The sequence below is a fragment of the Ylistrum balloti genome, unplaced genomic scaffold (assembly GCF_031769215.1).
Source record: "Ylistrum balloti isolate Yb309-2 unplaced genomic scaffold, AGI_CSIRO_Ybal_v1 Utg369936, whole genome shotgun sequence".
In the NCBI taxonomy this organism is placed as follows: domain Eukaryota; kingdom Metazoa; phylum Mollusca; class Bivalvia; order Pectinida; family Pectinidae; genus Ylistrum; species Ylistrum balloti.
The window spans coordinates 1118831-1144685 of record NW_026782046.1 but is presented as its reverse complement, the minus strand read 5'-3'; the positions used below and the strand labels follow the sequence as shown (position 1 = coordinate 1144685).

General features: G+C 34.7%; 1 protein-coding gene across 7 annotated transcripts in view; it reads right to left on the bottom strand.

Moving 5' to 3' along the window:
- Positions 1 to 608: 608 nt before the first annotated feature.
- The window catches only part of LOC132547177 (uncharacterized), a 138005-nt gene continuing 112758 nt past the window's right edge, over positions 609 to 25855 (bottom strand). For 6 of the 7 annotated variants that reach the window (XM_060210932.1, XM_060210934.1, XM_060210939.1 and 3 more), the window contains 11 exons: positions 24717 to 24865; positions 16961 to 16996; positions 14288 to 14394; positions 14034 to 14119; positions 6703 to 6843; positions 6271 to 6385; positions 5838 to 5948; positions 5422 to 5590; positions 4873 to 5233; positions 3927 to 4096; positions 609 to 3744 (listed from right to left, as the gene is read on the bottom strand). In XM_060210932.1, coding sequence (XP_060066915.1) covers positions 3743 to 3744; positions 3927 to 4096; positions 4873 to 5233; positions 5422 to 5590; positions 5838 to 5948; positions 6271 to 6385; positions 6703 to 6843; positions 14034 to 14119; positions 14288 to 14394; positions 16961 to 16996; positions 24717 to 24865 — 1447 coding nt within the window. In that variant the 3' untranslated portion in view covers positions 609 to 3742. The remainder of the gene's footprint in view (positions 3745 to 3926; positions 4097 to 4872; positions 5234 to 5421; positions 5591 to 5837; positions 5949 to 6270; positions 6386 to 6702; positions 6844 to 14033; positions 14120 to 14287; positions 14395 to 16960; positions 16997 to 24716; positions 24866 to 25855) is intronic. The other variant, XM_060210933.1, reaches the window with a different exon arrangement.

Below are 25855 nucleotides of genomic sequence, written 5' to 3'. Positions count from 1 at the left end.
ATGGTGTTGAGGTCATGTTATAATGTTGTGAAGTTTAAATTTATGATAAAAAATGAAAAAATACAAAATCAAATTACCATCACTCAATAGGAAATTTTGTTTTTGTCTTTTCAAGGGGATCAATGTTGTATAAACTGTCATTTGTATGACAATGAAATTTTACATAAAAATTGTCTCCATTTTGTTATATCGTTAATGAATTTACAAGCTATCAATTGTTTGAATGAAATCATTAAAACTTACATATTAAAGTGAATTTATGTATTTGGTGATTGTATAGTGTACAGCCACTTATTTGTCTTTGCAGAGGACAAGTTGTAATCCTAATCTGGTGCTATTGATCAAATGTAAGGGTATCTATTTCACTAACTGTAAGTGAAAGTATATTTTGGAAAAAAAGTTATTTTGTATAAATTTGTAAGATTTGTAAACTTGAATTTTGATTATATACCGGTGATTTGTTATTCCTATAAATTGTGCAAATAAAGAAAATAGTAAGACAAACACAGAAATTATCATTTGTTGGAATTAGCTGGTCAACAGTGTCATCTCGTATCAATCAGCACTCGTTTTAAATCTCTAACTACGAACAAACAACAAAGTCGTCCTTGTTATGTATAGATGGCTTTAATCTACCCACCGAAGAGTTATAATTACCAGAGTGAGGCTGTTCAGTCACACGTAACATTACTACCAACAGCTGACCTTGAAATATCACAAATAAATAACATGGGTTGTATCTACAATAGGGTCAAGCTAGCAGGAGAGTTTTTTTTTTAAGAAAATTACAAAACAAATTTCAAGACCATCACTTTTTCTTTTCATTATATCAGGTTGTTATTATAAACCAGGCAATTATGTAAACACAATTATTTCATTTCGCAAAAATATCACTAGAACTATTTTCAAGTTCATCTCTGCATCTTTTTAAAAACTTAATTCACACAAAAGAAAAGAAAGGATATTGCATTTAGAATATCCATAGTTGTTCAGAGAAAATTAATACTAGCTAGGAAATTAGTACTAATTTACACCTACAGTCACAAATTAGCAATACAATGCCCCAGATTGCTTAAAACTTCACATCTAAGGGATGGACCACGTTCTCAATGTCAGCTTTGTTTTCGACTTCAATTTCGGATAAAGCTTACATCTTTGGTAAATATAAATCCGCCGTCCGTGTTTCTAAATGTTCAAGGTTCAACCGTACACTGAACTATACAAAAAATATTCACTGAACATTAAAACTCTTGTCGAAAAAACATGGACACAAGCGTGACATATGGTTATGAATGTGCTTCAGCCACTGAAGTGCTCATTAAAAATTTGTGTTTTAAAAATGATACGATATAAAAATGAGAAGGCTTTGTTTATATCTAAGATACTCTATGAGTATATAGTTACACCAATAACAAAGCTAAGTGTGCTTAAAGATTAAAGGGGGACAAAAATCTCGTATCCATGACAATAAATAATCTATGGTAATGACATGGTTTACAAAATGATCTAAATATCCTAAATATCCAAATCCGAATGGCAAGAAAAATTCAAGGAAGAAAAAATAAAAAATCCTCCATTAGACAAGCAGGATTTCTTCCTGATTTTTAATTTGATTAAAATATTTGGTTTCCATGACGACAGCAGACAAATATAAAGCACAGTCCCTCTGATGTCGGTGTCTAAAACTACTAGTTTCGTTGTAGAGGGTCGACTGGATTTTATGAGTATATCATAAAAATGTGAATTTGTATGGTTATAGCAAGAGGAGACAACTTCAGCTATCAAAACATTCATAAATAATAACACAATGGTACCGGTTTACGTAATATATATTATATATAACAAAATAATATTCACTTTCTCTCTCGTTCTCGCTCTCACATTTTTCTTGCTTATATGACATTGACTTTGCTCAATGACCTTGACCTGGATTAGGACAATTATATAAAAACTCAATCAATGTTTTACAACTTCAGTAAAAGGATTAGATGCTCACAAAAGGACATTTACATTGCATAGTTAGGGAAAAAACTATCATCACTATTTATTAAAATTCGGATTGAACTGGACATTAATTATCTATATGGCACTTTAACCAGTTCTACAGTGAATGATAAATTCCGACTGCAACTATGACACCCAGAAGTATTAGCATTACAGAGTTAACTCCCCTCCCGTTCATTTCTGATTAACTACACAGAAAATAAAAATAAAGAAAAACAGGCATTTAATTAATTTTTACAAATATTAATAGGTAAGTTTTGTTTTCTAAAATATATCAAATCTTGAAATATCAATAGTTCAAACTCTGCGACACACATATAGATGTATATAGGGATTATCACGCAACACAACATGAATATGGTATGTAATGGACACGTAAACAGCAGAATACAATCTAACAGATCAGCAATAAGCAGTCCAAACTTAACGGACATCCTGATGACAACATCGATGATATACACTGTTCGTTAAAAAGTGTCACCTCCGCGATAACAGGTGTACAACCAGATTCTAATACTGATTTCTAGTAGAATTTCACTGACAATTCTATTTCTGTTACTTTAAGGTGATGAATTACACAATATTTTTGAAAGAAATGAAAATTGAATCACCCACACAACTTCAAAACTGAGAAATCCATATAAAGAAAGAAAGAATACAAAAGCTCAGACTTACGACATCAAAATCAACAATTTTAATCCAAAATTCAGGAAAATGGGACCGATTATGTAGAATTTAGGTTTCAAGAAATCTCCAATTTTGGTAATCTCAAACTGGCAGTTACCATCTAATAAAACCTTGAACATTGCTGAATTCAACAATCCCTTCTAGAATAGCAGTTTATTTTCTACTGATGTGAATGTTTCTTATCAGTGAATTTAAACAGATTCACGGGGAATCAATAATCGTTTCATAATAATCTTATCTTGCAAGTAATGATTGAAATAACATGATTTTTTTCTTGAAACAACACTAAAATTCACGTAACTTATACCACACACATCAATAATCAGGTTTTATTTAATTTGAAAATTTGTCTGTATACAGTTGAGACAAAATTTATGGTTGATAGGAGTAGAATTGGGAAACTTCTGCTAATGGAGTTTAATACAATGTCCTTTGCAAGCACTCGCTTCTATTTGCGACAAATGGTTTACTGAAATGACAAAAACTGCTGCAAAAATTTTGTTTATGACTGCACTCGAACTGCACAATGATGAAAATCTAGGCGAAAGCAATTTCTAGGATAACAAATGTTGTCATTCACACAGAAAGCAACAGAGATTTAAATAAGATTGATTAAAAGTCACGACCCTGACAAAACAACAAAGCTTCATGATGATCCACAAAACTTCTGTGCCGCAGACATAGATAATACTCCTCTTGAGAATAAATAGACGTAGCTGAACTACAACACAAGTTTTTACGAGTTTTTTTTTTCCACAACACTTTTCACTTGTTCACAGCACACACGTGTATGTACATCGCCTGCGTCTGTCTTTAAGATATTCCTTTCATGCAGCCAAAATAAATGGTTGTCCATGGCTATTTGAGTGTATACATCAACATGGCTCTTCTGTTCAAGTTTTCAATCATAATAGCACTAGCCCACCACAAGGCACGTGGGTGTCTGTCCTCAATTATCTCCCCTTGGTATGCTTTCTAACTGGGATCAACTTGTGTCCTTCCATACAACGAAATAAAATCAGTCCTCCATTTATGCAACCACTTGTGTACGTCCTGTCAAAAAAAAAACATAGATCAGCATTTTTTTTATTGTTCAGAAAACAATCCAGAAAATTGATTTTCTCATTTTTCATACGTTATTGATGAGAACCTACATAACTATTTTGAAGTGAAAATTTTCATAATTTGATTCTCTTCTCTCAAGGAAATCGTAAAAAACTGTGACCCAAGCTTACATTGCACTCTTTGTACATAATTTCCTGGGAAGGTACCAAACATCCCTGTGCGGATCGATGTTCCAACAAACCAGCCGTCATCACATTTCTCCATCACGTACACCTGATCACCTTCCCACAATTCCAATTCGTCATCATTCTGTGGCTTGTAAGCATACAATGCTTTGTAGCTGTTAGAAAAAAAGAAAAAAACCCAATTCACCATGAACTGATTTTAACATGATCCATATGTTACTTTCACCTGTGTCAAATTTTCACCAGTATGGAATTTTCACAAGTGTCCAATTTTCATCGGTATAAAATTTTCACCAGTGTCCAATTTCACAAATTTTCATCATCAGATTGCATGGTAAGTATTGAACTGGCTTATTGTATTTAGAACCAGCTGCATCAAACTTGTTTTTCTGTTGTTCACTTCTGCTTTTCATCAGCAAAAATTATCACAAAATTAAAATTATTTTGTGGCTAGTTAAACATAGTAGCAGGGTTTGATAAACATGCTGTTTGTTTAGTTGAACCAAAATGACTTTGAAAATCAAATCAATTAAAAAATACAGATATACTTAGTACTCCAAGGAAAACATTTCTAAGTTTTCAAAAATATTTCAAAATACACTGAAACCTGATAATAAAGTCAAGTTTTTTATCACCAAGCTACTAATTGAAAACCCTGTTTGATTCAATATAATTCATCCCAGCCAAACTTCATACGAAACATTCAACCTTGAATAACCCTGATACTTGGGTAACTTGAAGTTTCCTCACAGTCCTGCTGACTTCCACATAACAAGGTTCAAATGTATTTTGAAATTTTCAAAGTTAACTTTTAGCATGAGCTAAGAATAATATGAGAAATGTTAAGTGTGGAAATGTCACTCAGATATCAACAGACCAGATAACTTCTCCATATGTTTACTTTTGACGGCCATGATTAAATGTTACTTACCTACTAGTGGCAAGGTCATCATCCGTGACCTTGGGCCGGTAGTCAAGGTTATTGTCGATGGGGCCGGAGGATTTTGATGGGGAGAAGGAGGCAGAGAGTCCCACATTTTGAAAGGACTGGTGATGGCCATTAGTCTGCGCCCCTGGGACTGAGTTGAGCCCTGCAGGCAGGCTATTGAAATGAGTGGGGTTTCCCCCTCCGTCAAGCTTCGGCGATGAATGGCTGAGGCTCTGTGTGAATGGTTTAGGTGAGTAGGGATATTGTGACATGGAGGAAGATTTAGGGGAGAATGCTCCCGGGGAAGGCTGGGGCGGGGGTGTTGGCACATCTATACTGACTGGAGACAGCATCTCTGGGGTACCTGGAGGGGGAAAATAAAAAAAAACAAGAAACATAAATTACTCATGAATGTTTACCTGCTTCGAACATTGAATGAATTCACACTCCCACAATCAAAGTAATCTTTATAAATCGTTGTATATAATGTAGATTAATGGCCAAAAATAATTATGTGCAAAACAAAACAGAAAGAAATTTGACAATACATACCCCTACCCGTCATAGGGGTAGCGATGACTGAGGGGGCAGGGGTGACTAGAGGGGTTGATGGGTCCTTTAGTACTTCAACATACTGAACTGGAAAGATACCCTGTTTGTGGCCAATTCGCCCCTCAAACCAGTTATCATCCACGCGACGCAAGAGAGTAATCTGGTCGCCCTGTACAATCAACAGTCATATGTTAGAACTTGGCAATGACAGAAATGTGGATTTCATCATTATAGTAATCAAAAAGATATGAAATATTTATAATATTAATATATATATGTTTAAAATTCAAATTGTAATTTAATAGACTCTATGATCAGGCATGCTTATCATTTGAAGAATACAACAGAAAATATGGATGATTCATGAATTTGCTTTTATTCGTTAGAGTAAAACATGACAGGGACTTGTTGCCTACCTTCCTGATAGAGAGCTCAACATTTGTTTGTCCGCTGAAGTTAAACTTGGCAACAGCCTGTCCTTCTGACTGCTGTGCAGCTGCCTGAGCAGCTTCAATAGAGGTCAAGACCTGTTTGTATTGGAAAAAAGACTAGAGGTAATGATCAGTGAGATAAAATGAGAGAGTAAAGGTCATGACCTGTGAGATAAATGTGAGAATAGAAGTCATGACCTGTGAGAAGGATGTGTAAGGTATTTCAATAAAGAATAGAGTCTGACTTGTGAGATTAATAAAAGAATAAAGGTCATGACCTGAGATCAATGAGGGAATAGAGGTCATGACCTGTGAAATGAATGTAATAAGGACTATTTGATTCCTTGATACAAAATTGCCTTCAAACCATGAAGTTTATTGAGTTCAGAATGAGGTAAGAGAGCGAGAACACACATACCTCTACATAGTTTATGGGGAATATCCCCCGCCTTCCATGGCGCTCTCCCTCGAACCAGTGCTTGTCAATCTGTCGGATGAGGTAAACTATGTCACCTTTCCTAAAGCCAAGCTCTCTGAAAAAAAGAAAAAAAAAAAATGAAAAAATAAAACCATAAAGTCACTCTATTGCTGAAATTGATATTGTTTACAGGAACTTTTTAAGCTTGTTTCAACCGTTTTTGTAATTGAGGGTTCAAATATTTCTTTTTACATTCTGATTTGTACCCTGATATGCGATGATATCATCAAGAAATTTAAGGGAATTTGAAACGTCATGATTGGCTCGTAATTACCCATAATAAAGTTTTAAGGGAGACTAAAAAAGGTTTTGATCCAAAAAAAATCAACACATATGTTTTTATTGGTTGGTTTACTAAGGCATGCTGTATACCTTGGATTTTGCGATGAGAAGTTATAGAGAGCCTTTGCTTTGCCCTGGATTTGGAAGCCTCTGCGACGTTCTTCAGGAGCACCATAGCCACCAACACCATCCTCAAATCTGTCTGCAGGGATGGGCGACTTTTGACTAGGTCTGAAAACCAAACAATTCAATTATATTTCTGACTAAACACTATCTAGTAAACGACTAAAACTTCCTGAGGTGGTGTTGAAACCACAAACATGTAGAGAAAATCTAATGGTAAAATTAAGCTTCTATAAACTATCTTTAAATAATGTCAGTGTTATTTGATTGTGAGTCGTTTAAGTTGTAACCATGATAAAACAAAGTTTGTGTCATGGTCATGATGATCAGTAACATTTTATTGCAGAACTACATAATGCATATTCAGTTAATCTCATGAATATTAATTTATCACCTGAACATTAATTCATCTCATGAATATTAATTAATAGCTTTATCTCATGAATATATCAACTTATGAATATTTCTTTCATGACTTTTCACTACCATTACCGATCTTCATGATTAAGTTGTTTGCAACAAACAATCACATAAATATTCATGAAGCTTAAATCATTTAAAAAGTGATACAATCATATGTGTATTTTAAGGATCAATATGTACCTTTGTTCTACAAAGAAGGAAAACAATTAAAACACATCTACAAAAGTAACTGTACTGATAATTTGAATGAATAATATGTCCATAAAATCTCCCCTTCCACACCCTTCTGCTTACAAAAAAACAAAGAATAAATGAAAAAAAACACCTTCAGAAATATGAAGAAAACATGAGATATGAAGTAAGTAGGTATAAAAAAGAAAATTTGGCAGCATGATCAAAACACTGGTAACTATGCATACTAGGAGGTAACAAATATTTGTCTAACAGAACAAAAAGTCTACATTCAATGCAGAATTAAAATTTACATTACACACAAGCTTACATTCATATCTTTTTGCATTAATTTTGCTTTTTTACATGACAAGTCAATTTCCTTTTCCATTTCTGTTCTGTAAACAACCTACTGTATACATACTGGTACATTCAACAGAAGCTCAGCATGCATACAAATACTGGGGTATGTATACAGCATATATTCAGCATACATACGTATACTGGGGTATGTATACAGCATACATTCAGCATACATACAAATAAAGGGGCATGTATACAGCATACATACAAATACTGGGGTATGTATACAGCATATATTCAGCATACATACAAATACTGGGGTATGCATACAGTATACATACAAATACTGGGGTATGTATACAGCATACATTCAGCATACATACTATATTCGGGTAAGTATACAGTATACATACAAATATTGGGGTATGTATACAGCATACATTCAGCATACATACAAATAAAGGGGCATGTATACAGCATACATACAAATACTGGGGTATGTATACAGCATATATTCAGCATACATACAAATACTGGGGTACATTCAGCATACATACAAATACTGGGGTATGTATACAGCATGCATACAAATACTGGGGTATGCATACAGTATACATACAAATACTGGGGTATGTATACAGCATACATTCAGCATACATACAAATACTGGGGTATGTATACAGTATACATACAAATACTGGGGTATGCATACAGCATACAGCATACATTCAGCATACATAATATATTCGGGTAAGTATACAGTATACATACAAATATTGGGGTATGTATACAGCATACATTCAGCATACATACAAATACTGGGGTATGTATACAGCATACATTCAGCATACATGTGTGTATACATACATTCAGCATACATGTGTGTACAGCTTACATTCAGCATACATGCAGAATAAAAACATTGATAGTTATGTCCAATTCAGTTCAACAGTTCACAAACTATTGCTTGATGACACAAACAAAATAAATCAAATAGGTTTTTTTTAACATTTAGCTCTCCTGGAGTCATATAAATTTACAAATCAAGCGATACATGCATAGCATTTTCTGTCCAGTAACATAAGTATCAGGTCTGACATACACCTAGGTAACATAAGTATCAGGTCTGTCATACACCTTGGTAACATAAGTATAAGGCCTGACATACACCTAGGTAACATAAGTATCAGGTCTGTCATACACCTTGGTAACATAAGTATAAGGCCTGACATACACCTAGGTAACATAAGTATAAGGTCTGACATACACCTAGGTAACGTAAGTATCAGGTCTGACATACACCTAGGTAACATAAGTATAAGGTCTGACATACACCTAGGTAACATAAGTATCAGGTCTGACATACACCTAGGTAACTTAAGTATAAGGTCTGACATACACCTAGGTAACATAAGTATAAGGTCTGACATACACCTAGGTAACATAAGTATAAGGTCTGACATACACCTAGGTAACGTAAGTATCAGGTCTGACATACACCTAGGTAACATAAGTATAAGGTCTGACATACACCTAGGTAACATAAGTATCAGGTCTGACATACACCTAGGTAACTTAAGTATAAGGTCTGACATACACCTAGGTAACTTAAGTATAAGGTCTGACATACACCTAGGTAACTTAAGTATAAGGTCTGACATACACCTAGGTAACATAAGTATAAGGCTAAATACATACACGTAAATCAAATAGATAAATTAAGAAGTGATTTGTAAGTTATGTAATACAACAAAGGTTCTACAGCAATATCATGCCAGCTTATCTCTGTAACAAGTAAAATAACACGTAAGATGGCATGAAAACACACTATTAATTCAGAAATGCAGATCATTTGTCATTTTAGAGTTATGAAGAAACGCTATGACTGGGAGGTATACAAACAGTCTTCATTTCTCAATGCAGCAATGATAAAAATGCATAAAAAATTGACTGACTTTTAGTTTATTTTATGAAGAAACCATTTTTCGTTTTGAAATGGTACCAGCAATTTTTTTTATTTCTTGTACCATAAAAACTCCCTGACTGAGTAATATCCTGAAGGTAAATTTTTTCTGACACCCTTTCTCAACATTGGAGGGAGACTTCAAAAATTCCCATATCAGCTTTCCAAAATGACTACAGAAAATTATACACACAGCAACCTTTTTGTTTTAGTTAATATCAAAACTGACAGAAGTAAATTAAGAAAAGTTGATCAGTAAATTATTAATTAAATAATTAATGAAATGCCATTATTATCACAAAATACCAGAATGTTAAAATGTGCACCTGAATAAAGGGACAACAAAATTAAATAATAAAACCCCCAAAAAACAAATCTGAAATATGATACATGCTGATCATGCACAGAAAACAAAAATGTTCAAAAGTTTCCCATAATTTTCTAATTCTGAAATGTGCTTGTAACTTAGTTTGCCATCAATCCCAAATGAATTTTCCATCAATTCTTGAGAATACCAGTGTTGACTATCCATACTCTCTGCCTATTTTAGTGACTCAGCAAATTCCAAGATGGTTACAATATCAGTTGGATAACACATTCCTGAGTAAAAGTTTTGCTTTGTAAGGCCTGTCAGTTACCAGGCCACTCTGGTTTCCTTAGGCCTAGTTACTTGGCCACTCTGGTTTCCTTTGACCTAACTACCAAGCCATTCTGGTTTCCTTAGGCCTTATAACTAGCCTATTCTGGTTTCCTCGGTTTCTTAGAGTTGTAAAGCCAACATCCATTGAAAAGTTTCCAAAAAGATGTTGGTTTCCTTAACTACCTGTCTAGAAATGGTTCCCCAAAGTAGTGTACTATCGGTTTCCTAAAGTTACCAATCGGTTTCCTTTGGTGACCTTGCCTGTTAACTATGCAGCCATGTTAGGGTGTTAGTTGCAATTAGTCAGACAGATTATACTTACTCTCCGTCTCTCTCCGCTGGACTTAAACTACTGCTGGAGCTGCAGCGGACAAATGCAGGTGTCATCAACAAAATTTGGGGGCAGGGGGCAGATTAGGGGGCAAGGGGGCAGCTCCATCAGTGGACAGATGCAATATATGGTAATCCATAGATCAGTTTCTAACTAATTGCCATTTTATGTGTTAGGGAATTGATGTAAGTTTCACGTTTGATATAGGGACAGGATTATTGTAAAAATCAGGCTATTTTATTTCTTGAGTAAACCCTGTTATTACAACATAACTTCTAATGTTATATATCATCTAAATGTAATTGAGTTCTTAGAACGATCAAATACTGTCACTTCAAAACATTCAATTGTATCTATACGTCAGAATTCTCAGTGTTAAAATCACAACATACAGACTAGGTGAACAAATTAGACATTTAAGACCAATTAGGCAATATATAACTTTTAAATACATGTACAACATTAATTAAGAGAGTTTGAAAATGACAACATTATGAACTGATACAGTACTTGTGCAGTGAATGAATCTGTATGAGAGTGCGGACCACACCTTCAAAGTCCTAGACTACGATCTCAAAAACAACACACGCATAAACACAATACACTTTTTAGGTATCCTAGCCAGCTATTTTGGTCTCTGTTGTAAAATCCAATGGTTAATCTATCTTCCTTCAAAATATTTATGTTTATAAAGAGTTCTGTCCTGGGATGTCTTCCTTCATTTATATTTGAGAATGAATCTCTTGTAACAAGGTACAATATAAAAATCAGATGTTTGACTCTTCAATCACCATCCCAACGTCCTGTAACTATACTACCATGTCACTGTTTTGCCCACATTAATCAGAATATGTCACCAGCCAGCAAAAATATCAATTCTTCATTTGTTTTCTTTACTTTCGACATTAATCACTAAACAGGATTTTACTTACATGTTCAAAATTTGAAAATATTATCTCAGGATTAATTAAAATAAAATATTATCTCAGGATCAGTTAAGATGAAATATTATCTCTGGATCAATTAAGATGAAATATTATCTCAGGATAAATTAAGATAAAATATTATCTCAGGATAAATTAAGATAAAATATTATCTCAGGATCAATTAAGATAAAATATTATCTCAGGATAAATTAAGATGAAATACTATCTCAGGATAAATTAAGATAAAATATTATCTCAGGATAAATTAAGATAAAATATTATCTCAGGATCAATTAAGATAAAATATTATCTCAGGATAAATTAAGATGAAATACTATCTCAGGATAAATTAAGATAAAATATTATCTCAGGATCAATTAAGATAAAATATTATCTCAGGATCAATTAAGATAAAATATTATCTCAGGATAAGTTAAGATAAAATATTATCTCAGGATAAATTAAGATAAAATATTATCTCAGGATCAATTAAGATAAAATATTATCTCAGGATCAATTAAGATAAAATATTATCTCAGGATCAGTTAAGATGAAATATTATCTCAGGATAAATTAAGATAAAACATGATATGGTTCTGATACCGTACCCATGAAGCACTGATTAAATAGGTGTACTTATTTATAGAATATTGGATTGTATTTACCAATCTACAAATATCACACACCAAAAGACATACAATTTGTTTGCAAGAATACACAAATAAGACAAATAAAAAAAAGACAAACAAACATAACATACACATCTTCCATACAAACATGAGAAAATTAACACAAACAAATACAAAAAAAATACCGATATTTCTCATATTTCAGGAGAATTCAAAATAATTATACCATGCATATATGTTTGGCTGTAAAATTCACTTTCCTGGGTAGAATATGAGATATATGGTAAGTATTATTTTATGATAACCTTACAGATGAAAAATATGGCTGTTAGAATGTCCTGTAGTTTACAAAAATTACTACAATGATATCTTCGGACTTTGTTGCAGTCAATTCTTACAAGTATGATCATCTTTCCCTACCATCCTACCAACCTACCTACCAATCATCCTACCCACCTTCTTACCATTCTACCTACCATCCTATTATCCCACCAGCCTACCTACCCACCCTACCTACCAACCTTTAATCCTACCATTGTACCTAAAATCATCATACAAATCCACCATCCTGCCCACCTACCAACCATCCTACTGACCTACCAACCAACCATCCTACTATCCTACCAACCATCGTACTACCAACCTGCCAACCTACATTTGTAACCGACTCTCCCACATCCAACCTGTAATTAAGTTACAACTCTCTATATCTATGTAGTTAATAGTTCTTACATGATCTCCTCTACTGTTCTGGTACCAGTATTACAACTGAAAAAAGACCATTGATATCTGTGATGAGTTGTACGAACTTTAGAAAGTACATTTACAGATGTCAATATGTCATATTACAACAATTATGGTACGACAACATCGTTCTGTAACGGACCAAAAACTCAGGGGGATTCTTCGACAAGCGTCAGGATTTCTACAAAACCAGTTCACTCAATGGCATTGTGCAGCACTTCCGTCCGGCCAATGTAATTAAGACCTTGCCTAATGTTTCCATCCCGCATGTGATTTCTGGCCAATTAGATTTATGCAGGCTAGGATGTGAAGCATCAAGTGTCGTAACATTTACATTTTTAGTCTTTACATCATATCTGCGTAGCCAGGGTGTTCAGTATCTATCATAAGGCTGTGTTACTGATTGAAGACAACCAGCCGATTTATTGATTGGTTGACAAAGATGTTTAAAATTCTAACCGAGTTTGTTGCACAGACTGTATATTGATAGGATACAAACCCTCATTTTATTGACAATCCATTTTAATGTAAAATCCCATTCTATCCAAACTGTTTCCTGAATTAGCTTTTCAAACCATGAGAGAAAACCTTCCAAATCGTACAAAAATAATTCTAAATAGAATTTCCAAATTCTAATCCCATAGTTTTCGAGATAATAGAAGATATGTATTTGAGCTAGCATCAAATAACGGTATGTGGAAAGTTATGTTTTTCTTCGTAAGGAACACCAGATTGGCTAGGGATCACAATCAATACGAGTAATCAAATATAATGATAGCCCAATCCTTCTGAAAAATTCAGAATGTCTGTACAGACTTTTAACGTTCAGAATCACGAACAACCCCTTATCTAATGGAAAAATGTAGATCTATGTTCTTGCAGTAAAAAAATTTATTTTTAAAATTTTATTGAAAAGATGATGTAAAAAGTAAAACAAAAAATGCTTTGAAGGATAGCTTATTTGGTCACATCCACATTTGTTTTTAAGTCTATTAAGGCTTTTAAGGAGGGAAAAAAGTCACACATGGACAAAAACAAACAGATTCACAAAAACATATTCTGAAGCTATTGGATTTAAATGTATGATTTGAAGCTAGGATTCTTAGTGAAACAAATGTTTTGAAGCTATGGAATTTCCACACAGATCTTTTGTTGCCATGATACTTACAGGTAAAAATCGGAGTGTTTACGAGCTTCAAGAGCTGCTTCTTCTTGTTTTATTTTTCTCTTTCTTTCTTCTTCAGAAATTTGCGCCTGAAAGTCATGAAAAACAAGAACAATTTAAATTTAAATTATTTTTTTTTTATAGCAAATTGAAGAAATCTGTCATCAATTACCAACTTTAAAAAAGGAATTCATAATCAATTCCTGAGTAGTGTTCTTTTAAACTACAAAATGGAGGACACTCTAATCAATCATTACCAGTCGTTTCTTTCTGTACTGTTCTTCTTCTTCTCGTCTTCGTCTCGTCTTTTCTGTGGTTGGAGGTGGAGGACTCCGTTTCGCATCAGTAGTCTGGTGTTTAAAAGCTGTAAAAATGAAGGAAAATAATTTTATCAAACTGAAATGATCAAATTCAGTCTAAAATGAAAGGGAAATCTTCATAATATTCCTCTCATATAGGGATGTTCACCTTAAAAAAACTACAAGAATCCACCTCACATTCTCACTACAATATTTTCTTTTGTTAATTGACAGCTTTCCTGAATATCAAAATAAATACCAAAAAAAAAAAAAAAAAAATTTTAATTTGGTATTTGATCATAAATGTTTCAATTTTTAACCAAAGTCTGTTCTTCTATATATATTAACATTTTAGCATATTTATTCCATAATAAGCCCTAGGATCCCCAACATAAACCTTTGATTGAAAGTCAGGGGCTTATTAATGAACAGCACTAGATATGGGTGGGCTTATTACTGGACGTGGGCTTATTACCGGAGATGGGCTTATTGTAAGGTCAACATGGTAAATCATATTTCTTGGGAATATAGTGGCCCTTCATTTACAAATATTCAATTCAAATTTTATATTCATATTTAAAATAATGTATATGCCATGGCACACTTATCATTATTAGAGAAATCTTTACAAATATTTAGACAAATTAATTGGAAATTGACACATTTAAACAAGTTTTTCAAACAATCACAAAGTTAACCTGAAACCATCAATCTAAACAGGAAAGTATTGTTGATGGAAGATATAATAAATTTTCACAAAACAAAATCAAGAAAAGTAATTTTCAATGTATTAAGATGACAAATCTAACAGGTTCAAGCTTTAGGAGATACAGGAAAGTACAAGCACATAAAGAACCAAGAAAGGTCAAGGTCAAACTCAAGCACTGTTACAGATAAAGCAAAACACAGAAAAAAAACATGCAAAAAGACAAGGAATAAAGGGCCCCTCTTGTCTAACAGAAGAAGGACGGAAAAAAATTGAGAACACAATTCCACTAAAAGAAAAGGGTTCCAAGCCACTCCTTGTTTAACAGCAGGAGAATGAAACATTTATGAAAGGGGACATAACTGTTTTTAATTTATTGATATCAGGTTTTTACCAGTTCACAATTAAATTAATGATTTTTAAAGGAAGTAATTTAAGCCTGGGGCTTTGAAGCATTATGTTTACCCATACCATCAGTTCATCTTCATAAAATCAATGCATTTATACAAATCTGTGATGTTTTAAAGGATTTTCAAGAAGTTGTTGAAAAGAAATATGAAGGTCATGCAGTTCAAGCCATGTTGTAAAATTTTTCCTTGAATTTTTCCATTCCAAGCAACTTAAAGCCAAAATCTCTAAACTACAGGCACATTCTTTAAAACCTAACATATATACATGAAATATTACCCCCCCCCCCACTCCCACTTTTACTGTATTATGGCTATATATATATATATATTTCATTTTGTTGCAACGCCCACTTTTATTTACTGTACATACAAAAATAAATGTCACCATGCAACCTCGACACCTCCAGAGAAAAATGCATCGTATCAGAACAGCCTCATATTACTGACACACTGTACTTTCTCCTAATTACAATTTTTCCTGTAAATTGTTTCCCATTAGCACTGAAGCCATCCTAAACAATTACCAGGCAAATGTAACAGAAAGTTTGTAAATTATTCATACAAGAGACGCATTAACTCGAACAAAGTCCAAAAGAATACTTAACGGAAAAACACAGGAATGACAAAATAAAAAAAATCTTTAACATTTATTGAAACAAAGCGATCTGTTCTTTGGGGTTATCTTCTTTAAAAGTACCAGATTAAAGATATATGTCTTAATCTGATATATATACATTCTTATTCTCTTCTGAAAAATAGCTCTCCGTTTTTATGATGTTTTTTCTGCCAGAATATGTACGATTTTGATAAAATATAATAGTCAGTAAGCTTGGGCTATGTCTTAACAAACATCACCTATTTTCTTATTAAATGTGCTAGGAGAATTCATAGTATTGTGGTAAATCGGTCATGTCTGATTTTATCAGGACAGTCATGGCTGTATAGACTTCATCTTTGGCAGAAAGGTAATTTTTATATCTATCCCTAACATTTTCTTCAACAAGAAATCATTAGACATGCCTTCATATAATCATTCTACCTAAAAGTAAATACAGCATTTAAACTACAAAAATATTTCTCTCTGTCTACCTGTCATACATTCCAAATTCTGCATGAAATCAAACATACAATTGACCTACTACAACTTTAAGTTAACAGGTATTTCACATGCTTAAACTGTCTTTCTCTTCCTCCTATCAAAATCAAACATTTTTAGGACTATCTAAATCAGAAAAAAAATCAGGATCCTATGCATGCTTGTTTCAAACTCCATGTTTTCATATTTCAAACAAACATTTGAATGATTTTCGAACATGAACAGATGCATGCACTCTTGACATGCCAAAAACCTATCCTGGACCTTGTAAAACAAATAAGAGAAGCCCTATACCATGCTTGACCTGAGATGAATGTCCTATGAGTTATGAACTGAGCTGTTAAAGAGTTAGAACTGATTCTATCATAATGACCGGTCCTGGTCAATTTGACCATGCATATCAAGAGACACATACTCACCCAAGTCATCAACAAAACTCAATTCATCATCAAAGACTGTTTAAAAAGGTTTGAGAGTATATATATTTTTTGTAACTCAAATTAAAAATTCAAGCATTGTTATCTTTTTTAGCCTGATCAGCAATTAATGCTTTTAATCAGGCAAAGCTAAATTAAAACACACAAAATGAAACATGAGAAAAATGAGGGTAAAGATGACTCTATATTGTGAGCTAGCTTACGACATGGTATATATTCTATACCTGTGGTAGTAGGGGTATCAAACCCCCTCTTGTTTAAACAGCGTGAATAATAATTTTGATATTAGTGCAGCCAGCGCCCTACGTTATTTAGTATGTTGTGCCACCACACCACTCTATATATAATTAATACACACTGTGACCGAGCAGACGGACTAGAGTACCTCCGTTAGTGAGATTGATTGGTGGGGGACTGGTTACGCCCAGCTGCTCAGCAGCTGATAGGTTGCTGCGATTCTTTTTGTTGCCCGACGAGATACGTTTTATAGGGTGTTTTCTGGCTGGAGGTATGGGGGACGGATTGCCGTTTCTAAGAGAACTAGAACCTCGGGAAGGCTCCCATTTGATTGGCTGATAATGGTGCTTTGTGAATGGCTGATGCCCTGGAGACATTCGTGGAAGAGGCGGGACTTTTGGAGGTTCACATCGATCCTTTAGTTCTATTCATGCAAAAAGGGAAAAAAAGAACCTCATGCATCAAATACAAAAAATGAAGACATAAAGAGAAATCACACGGAGAAGGATATCTGCGAAAACAACGGGAAAAGTATAAACACAAAGCAACAGGTTACAAAAACACAGGAAAAATGAGTTTAAGTAAAACAATGCAGGAATTCGGTCAATAAAAAAAAAGAAATCTATCGAATTTGAAAAAAAAAAAAAAATTGTCAGATGGAAAGTATAAGGAGACACTGTTCTGAGATTTGCATGCAAAACTTGTAATTCCTATGACCCCAACAAGCCCCAATACAAGACAGGAAAGCCTAACCCGATATCGCTAATTTTTTTAGTCTGATTCCTATTCCCAAGTTGTGCTACATGGCCATACTGGGTAGTCACGGTGAATACAAAGGAGGCTGTGCAGTAAGCAGAGACAGACGGTGACAGTCTAGGCATGAAACATAACAGTATAACTTTTCTCCTTCAAAGCACAACACAATTTTGGCAAGGAAAACCTGTGTTGTGTTTTGATAGCAGATTAGGGCACTTTCCATGTGATCCAGTATTGTATGTTTATATTGAATAAAAGATTCACATCTTAAATATTAGTAATGAACAACATTCTGATATTTTCAAGCTATTTCAGCCATGAGTGTTTCAATATGACCATTAAGATCAAGTTAGGCAGACAACGAACTTTATAGTGCTTGTAACAGTCATAACAAAAACTGATGTACTTAATTGGAGAAAATTTTAGAGTTTTCAAGCCTCTACGGTCAGTCAATGAAAAATTGCTAAGGTCTATGAATAGATCTAGAGGACTGTTCCAACTGTGCAGCCCTTCCAATGGAAAGCACCCAGTGTTGTTAATGCCAGGGAATGGCAAGTCATTGTGCCTTGTCTTTTGTGACACAACACAGTGAAAAAGAAAACAGGGTGAGGACGGAAAGTGTTACCATGGCGACTACACAAGGTTGAGGCTGACAGTATCACCATGACGACTACACATACACAGTTGAGGATGAGTATAAGTGTTAGTAACCTGTGTCTCTTGGTCTGTACTGGCCCCTCCCCTGGGGATGCAAGGGCCCTTGGGGTTGAGGATGATGATTCTTGGACTGGGAAGGCGGGCGGTGTTGAATTGAACCCCTAGGGATCTGTGTCTGAATTCTTTTCCTGTAGGGTAGACGGCTATTTTTCTGTGACAACTTTGCATCCTCTTGAGCCCATTCATTGCCTATGGTATGGATGAACTGCATCTCTTGGACTGGGCTGTAGGATTTGAATGACTCTGGAGAGCTGTTTTTATTAACAGTGGAACTCTCACTAGCATGAATAACTTGTTCACTGTTTTCATTTTTGAATCTGGAAAACTTCTTTTGATCTCTGTAGTCTTTAAATACATCTTTCAGACTTCCAGATATTGTTCTAGGAAGAGCAAAATCATTGAAATCGACTTCCTTTCTTTTCGAAGTGTTTACGTTTGATTGCGACTTAGATGACTGATATGCCAGTGACCTGTCGTTAAACCTGTCTGAAAGATCAGGCTGCGACTTCGACCTTGTATAGGTCTCACTGAGTGGAACATCATCTGGATGACGATGACCTTGATGTCGACCATCCGGTGACCTTGACCTTTCTGACCTTTTGCCCATGGATAGATCATCCTGACAACTAATAGGTGTCGGAGATGGAACCCAATCCCTAGCAAGTTCGCCTGTACCCGGTGACTCATTGTCGCCCATCTTGATAATGAATGTTCCCGTGCTACTCGTCCGTGAAGATAGACTATCCTCATCATCCAGGTCAGAGGTCAAAGCTGATGTTAATGATGGGTATGTGGTGACTGCCTCTAACACAGGCAGCTGTTTGTCGTCCCAGTGGCTGTGAATGATCAAACCATACGTGTCCTTGTCTGTGTGGTCATCCGACTCAATATCTTGTGGCAGTTCTCCTCTGGCTGATCTCTGCCACACATCGGCCAGGTACTTTTCAAGTATTGGTTTCCTTTGGGCAAACTTTCCCTGAGAGAATTCGTTCCCTTTTGCCAAATCCCTCAAATTTCTTACCTTGAACTGAACGTCATCCACTGGCTGTGTCTGTAGCTTAACATTGTCTGTTTTATTGTCATTCATAGTATCGTTATTCCACTCATTATCTGCAGTTCTGAACTGTGGATGTCTTGGATCAACAATTTCCTGATGAGGGTAAATTAATTCTGTGTTTTTAAGCAGATTAGAGTCATTTCCTTCACCTCTGTTGAAGTACATGCTTGGGGCCTCATCTTGAGGAAGTTCTTCACAGAATGTGAAGTAAGCCCTGACTCCAGGTCTTTCTTCCTCTTTCTGGATTCCACAAGTGTTCTCAGGTTCATCTTGGTGATCTTCTGGAAAGTTTGGTGCTGGGGCTCTAGAATTTCCTGTGAGGGTCTCAAGGGGTGTTTGCATATTGTCTGGAATGATGGGTGAGGGATCAGTCCCTGACTGGGGGATGCTGAGGTTGGTGGACTTCGAATAGGGGGCAGACATACATCTCACATGGAGGCTTGTGACACCTAAATCATCCTTGTACTCTCTCTTCTTTTCCTTGACGTAAATTTCATACTGGTTGTTGGTCTCTTCAATGTGAGTGCCATAAATAGCTCGATGAGGAGTCAAAGCATTTACCCGAGGATGTTGTGCGTTTAGAGCACTCGAGCTTGGACACAGCGGACTGGATATATTTGAATTGGGTTTCCTGAAATCACTGTCATCAGACTCTGATTGTTTGGGATTATCTTCATAAGTTTCTACCCGTCTAGCATAGACTAGAGATTGTTCATCATCATTTTTTGTATCTTTCATTTTAGCCTGATTTTGCCTCGACTCCACGATTGAAATATCTACATCAGGTGCTGAAATGGTTTCTAAATGTGTCAAAATATTTTTCACTTTTCCAGAATCTTTTAAAAGTGATTTCTGATCTGATTTGGATTTGTCTTTAGACTTTTCCAGGTGATCGTAAACTGCCCGGATATCTCCCAAAGATTTTTCACGCTTCATCAGACCACGGTCATTCGCTGGAGCCCAGGGTTTATGCTTTTTTGTTGGTAATCTCTTCGTCTTTTTAAAGTCTTCTAATTCTGCACCAAGCTTTTGAAGTTCTTCTTCTGTAGAAAAGTCAATTAGCTCTAGAAAAGCACGATCCATGCTTTTTGGACGAGACTTCATTGCTTCTATACTGGTTACTTTTTCAAGGTTATGGAAATGTCTCTGAAGTGTTTGAAAGTCATCAGACTTTCCTGTTGAGTGTAGAAGCCCGGCCGTGTAGGTCTGGTACGTGTGGGAATCCAGTCGTGATGACCTCTCACTACATATGGATGCCTTCGCAGAGACGGACTGATGGGCTGGCTCATTACCATCTTCTTGATCACTGCTCTCTTGCTCCTCCGGCGTGAAGGACATCAATTTTGACCATGGGTCTGGAAACCTCTGTTGCTGTATCTGTGACCCATGATCTCCGTCATCATTATATACATGAGTCATATGTGCCACATGTGTAGCATCTACATCATCAACTGTGTAGGGCATATACGCCGGATAATTATTGTCCACTTGTGTATCAAAATAATCCAGTGTTGGCGATAACTCTCCACTTACACTAATATCTTGTCTGCTGTCTGTCTCACCATTTGTGACTTGACTTTCTCGGTCTTGTAAAAGTGGAGAGTTCCGATCTCCAAGAAGAGGTGAGTCATCTAATTCCCGTCCCCCAGGCACTGGGGAAGCGTTTGGTCGAGCAGAGGAACACCGAATAGTCTCCGTAAGCTGCAGGTGACTCTTGGGGACGGAGATGAGGTCAATTTTTCTTGGACTGACCGTAGGTGTTGATGACAATGAATCTTCAAATTGATTTGATTTTCGTGGACTGACCGTTGGAGTGGAGGATAATGAATCTTCATACTGGCTGGCTTTTCGTGGACTGAGCGTTGGTGTTGACAATGACGAGTCCTCGTATTGATCTTTAAGTTTTTGGAACCGATTTATGAATAATTCATCGTCGCTTGGATCAACATAATTCATTTCTCTGTGGTCATATTTCCCAGTTATTGGCTCATTGACCTCAAAAGTATCAGTTAAATCCACAGACTTTGGACCCCATCCTACAGTCTGTTCTGGCTCACTGTTAGACGGGGCTATCTGGTGACCAAGCCTGAGGCTCAGATGTGACCTTTGACCTACAGCATACTTATCACGATCCTTAACGTCAGATTCATAGCTTACAGTTTGATTGCTCGGCTGAATCTGACCAGAACGTATCTGCATTTGTAGAACTGATCGTGTCAACATTGTGATACTGTTTTTGAAAAGATGTTATTTTTGCTCAGACTGATTGATTCCGCTTCAACGTTTGGAAGGACGGACCCCTAAAACGGGAGCATGCCCATTGAATATTATACACCTTCATCCTTCTACATCCTCATCTGTCTGGAAAAAATAGTTTTGTTAGTAAATAGTTATTTTTATGATGAAGAGGTCAGTACTTGGAACATAACATCACTATCCGTGAAATCAAAAATGCATGATCTTAAAAATTAAAATGGCTTCCATAAAAATGATTTTCGATATTGGAAACAAGTTAACTTTACATATATATATATATAAAAAAACAATAATTTACTTAAAAAAATACATGTACGATATGAAACACTGATTCAAATTTTTCTAGCAGATTTTGATGTATATGAGTAATGATATGAGAGGTGAGGCTTAATGTTCCAATAAAAGAAAGGTCAAGGTCATGCTATGTAAAGAAGGTCATACCAATACAATGCATGCTTCAAGCTTGAAAGATATTAAACTTTTCTACACCAAATTTAACTGGATCAAAGGAAAGTTACTTTTGGCCACAGAATAAACAGATTTTGTCAATTTTATACTGACAACAACTTGGATTGTTTACATAGATATCTTTTTGGTACCAAACTTTTACAAGAATGAACAATATCACTATAACAATTTTTTTTCAGAAAAGTGATTTCATATAAGATGAAATTTGCATCAGTTACCATGGTTTCTTATGAATAGTGATAATGATATCACAATGATCTCACTGCTTCAGTGATATTTCTATCAATGAGTCATTATGGAAGAGATATCGTAATATGTGTGAACATGAATACATAAAACTCAAAATAGCATGACAGCATGTGTAGTGAATTAATTTTAAGCTAAATATAACTATACATAATGTACAGATGTTTTCTTCATTGTTATCGTTATTTTTGAAAACACAAAAATTCAAATAAAATTAATTTTTCTGTTTGTTTATTGTTTATATTTTCAAGGTATGATAAGTTACAACACAAATATTATCAAATTTGTATCTAACTATCACTGTTATACATACACAGGTGACTGTGTGTTTCAGATCAGAGCTCTGATCAACTGAGAGAAAAATTTCCAGCTGATCTTTAACATCACCTTTTTTCTTCTATACCTCAAAACATATCTAAAATATTTTTATAAAACTGAACATTTTTTTTTAAAACATGAATAAAAACAATCTACTTGACCCTGCTCAAATCCTCTCATTTGACTTTGATAATTATAGAATACCATATTTGTCATCGTGACCTTGACAATGCCTGACCTTGAGAAATCCTGACAAAAAAAAAATCTGTTCCTGCTTATAACATGCACAGTGCTATACTTGATTCCACCACAGACAATGATAATATGGCCATGTGCATGGACAAACATTCACCCACCCACTTTTGACAGTAAAGCCTCAAGATTCATCCCTGGGGAGTAGTCTTTACAACCTTACAATCTGACATCAGTCTTACTGACTGACATCTCACACAAAAAAAAGTTGAACTCAAGACAAAAAATTTTGGGATATTAAAAAAAAAACAATCACAAGTTTGTTAAATATTTTTTGTTAAATCCGACAGGACAAAAGTTGATTATAAATATTTGTAACAGCCAAATCTATATGTATAAATATATATATATATATTTTTTTTTTTTGGCTGACAACAACAAAACATAATACATTAAAGAATGTATTTCAGGGCAGAAACCGTCTATACTAACCAATTAGTACCATTTTCAGAAAACGATATCTAAAAAAGATACATCATTGTTTACAAAAGTACAAATTTCCAGCCAAGCGGTAGAAAAATGCAGTAAACAGAACTACAGTGTTGGGTTAGTCTTGGCTTGGAGATACAATAAAAACATTTTCTGGGATAGGAGAGAAGATATTTTTCAAATCATGAGTCACTGATATGGAAAAGCCAAAAAGAGATATATAAGTGTTTTGAGAAAAGGGAGGTTCATAGCAGAGGTCTGTATAAATATATATGATTATAACACCATTATCCATGTAACCAGCTACCTGGGTGTAAATATAGGTATGTATGTATGTATATATAGATATGAAATAGACTACAAGAGGTTGTTAATTAAGCAGAGGTCTACTATAGTATCTTATATATAGCTAAGATGTACAGAGAGTCCCGACCTGTTCTGTGGAGGAGAGTATACTTATTTTACAGAAACATAGATAGGGAAGAACGAGGGATTGTAAGTCACATCCACTATGTCAGAATTAGGATCATCCAAATAGTAGGAATTGTATATCGAAATAAGCAATTCTATCTTTCCATTCAGAATTGCGTGTTTCTTATATATATAAAGAAAGATATAAATTAAATATATATATAAGAAAAATAATACTTATGAATCATAACATGATTTTAAGGGAAATAATTAATTGTTACACAGTGAAACCAGGTGTCATTGTTAATGTGACAATTCTACAAATCTACAGTCTCAAGGATTTCTAGCTCCATATAAATAACATGATAAAATACAAAATATTGTTAATTTGAGAATAAAAAATAAAGGAAGAAAAAAGCAACTGACGTGATAATTAATGTTCTAGGAATGATAACTTAACAGAGAAGGTCAGCGATGTGAAGCTAAATGTTCTTGGGGGACGTTTGTCATTAAAAAATTCACACAACCTGACATGCAGTGAGGTCTGGGAATGTACCCAGAGTCTGCCAAGGTGTGGTCTTGTGTACTTACTTGCTCCCCGCTCAGGTGCGGGTTTCTGTAGGCCCCGAATAGGGATATCACCCCCTTTTTGTATGAGTTTGTATGAATCTTCACCGTTTTCTTCTGTCGGTGGGGGCAGAGGCGCGGGGGCTGATGCAAGGCGTTTCCTGCCCTCCGTACTAAAAAAAATAAAGAAACATATTTCTGTGTAGTAATCAACATTACAAAGGTAATTCAATACCCACAGCTCTCAGGAAGTGTGTTGAATAATTATTCTAATTATGTAATTTTATTGAGACACGATACACACCTGTTTATACAAATCAGATAATTACTTGTATAAAAATAGATTAAATAAAGTCTGTCACCAGTAACCAATACTGGGTACAATGGATTGAAATATTCATTAATCAATCATAAAATATTCTGCTGTTGTAATGTACTGAAAAAAAAACCACTTAATTTTTCATACCCACATTTTAATGTCAAGTTGATAAAGAAAAAGTTTGACGTATTTCTGAGTATAATGCTAACTACTAATTTATCAGAAAATGTACCCCTAACAAAAGTCTCAATATTCAGTCATCAACAATATTAATCTCAGAAAGTAACACGATGATCTCCAGAAGAAAATACCATATATATATGTATGTATATCAAAATAACTTCTAACAACATGTCAAATTAAACATTAGTGCTTTCATTTCTGTATCATCATGATACTTAATGAAGATCCTGGTGAGATGCTGTTTGAACTCATTTTAATATATTTCATCAGACACTGTGAACTCAACCTTTATATTTGAACATATAATAACTAATTATTGAATATAATAAAACTTAACCATACAGTTATATCGTATGTATTGATTAAAGATTTGATTAATGAAGTCGAAACGACAACTTGTGTTTTCCTAACATGTTCAGGCTTTACGGCCATCTTCATGCAATTACTTTATATACGATAAATCAATACAGTACCTGTTGCTACAAAAAATATATACTATATTTAAACCTCAGTAACCCCAGGGGTCAAAACTTCACCTTTGACTCCCTAGTAGCTAGGGGATGCTTGGCTGACTCGTACATATTGCAGAATAGTGAAATGAAATTTAAATAGCATCATTGAAAAGACTTTTAAGCGGGTGGGGTTATTATCAGGCATGAGC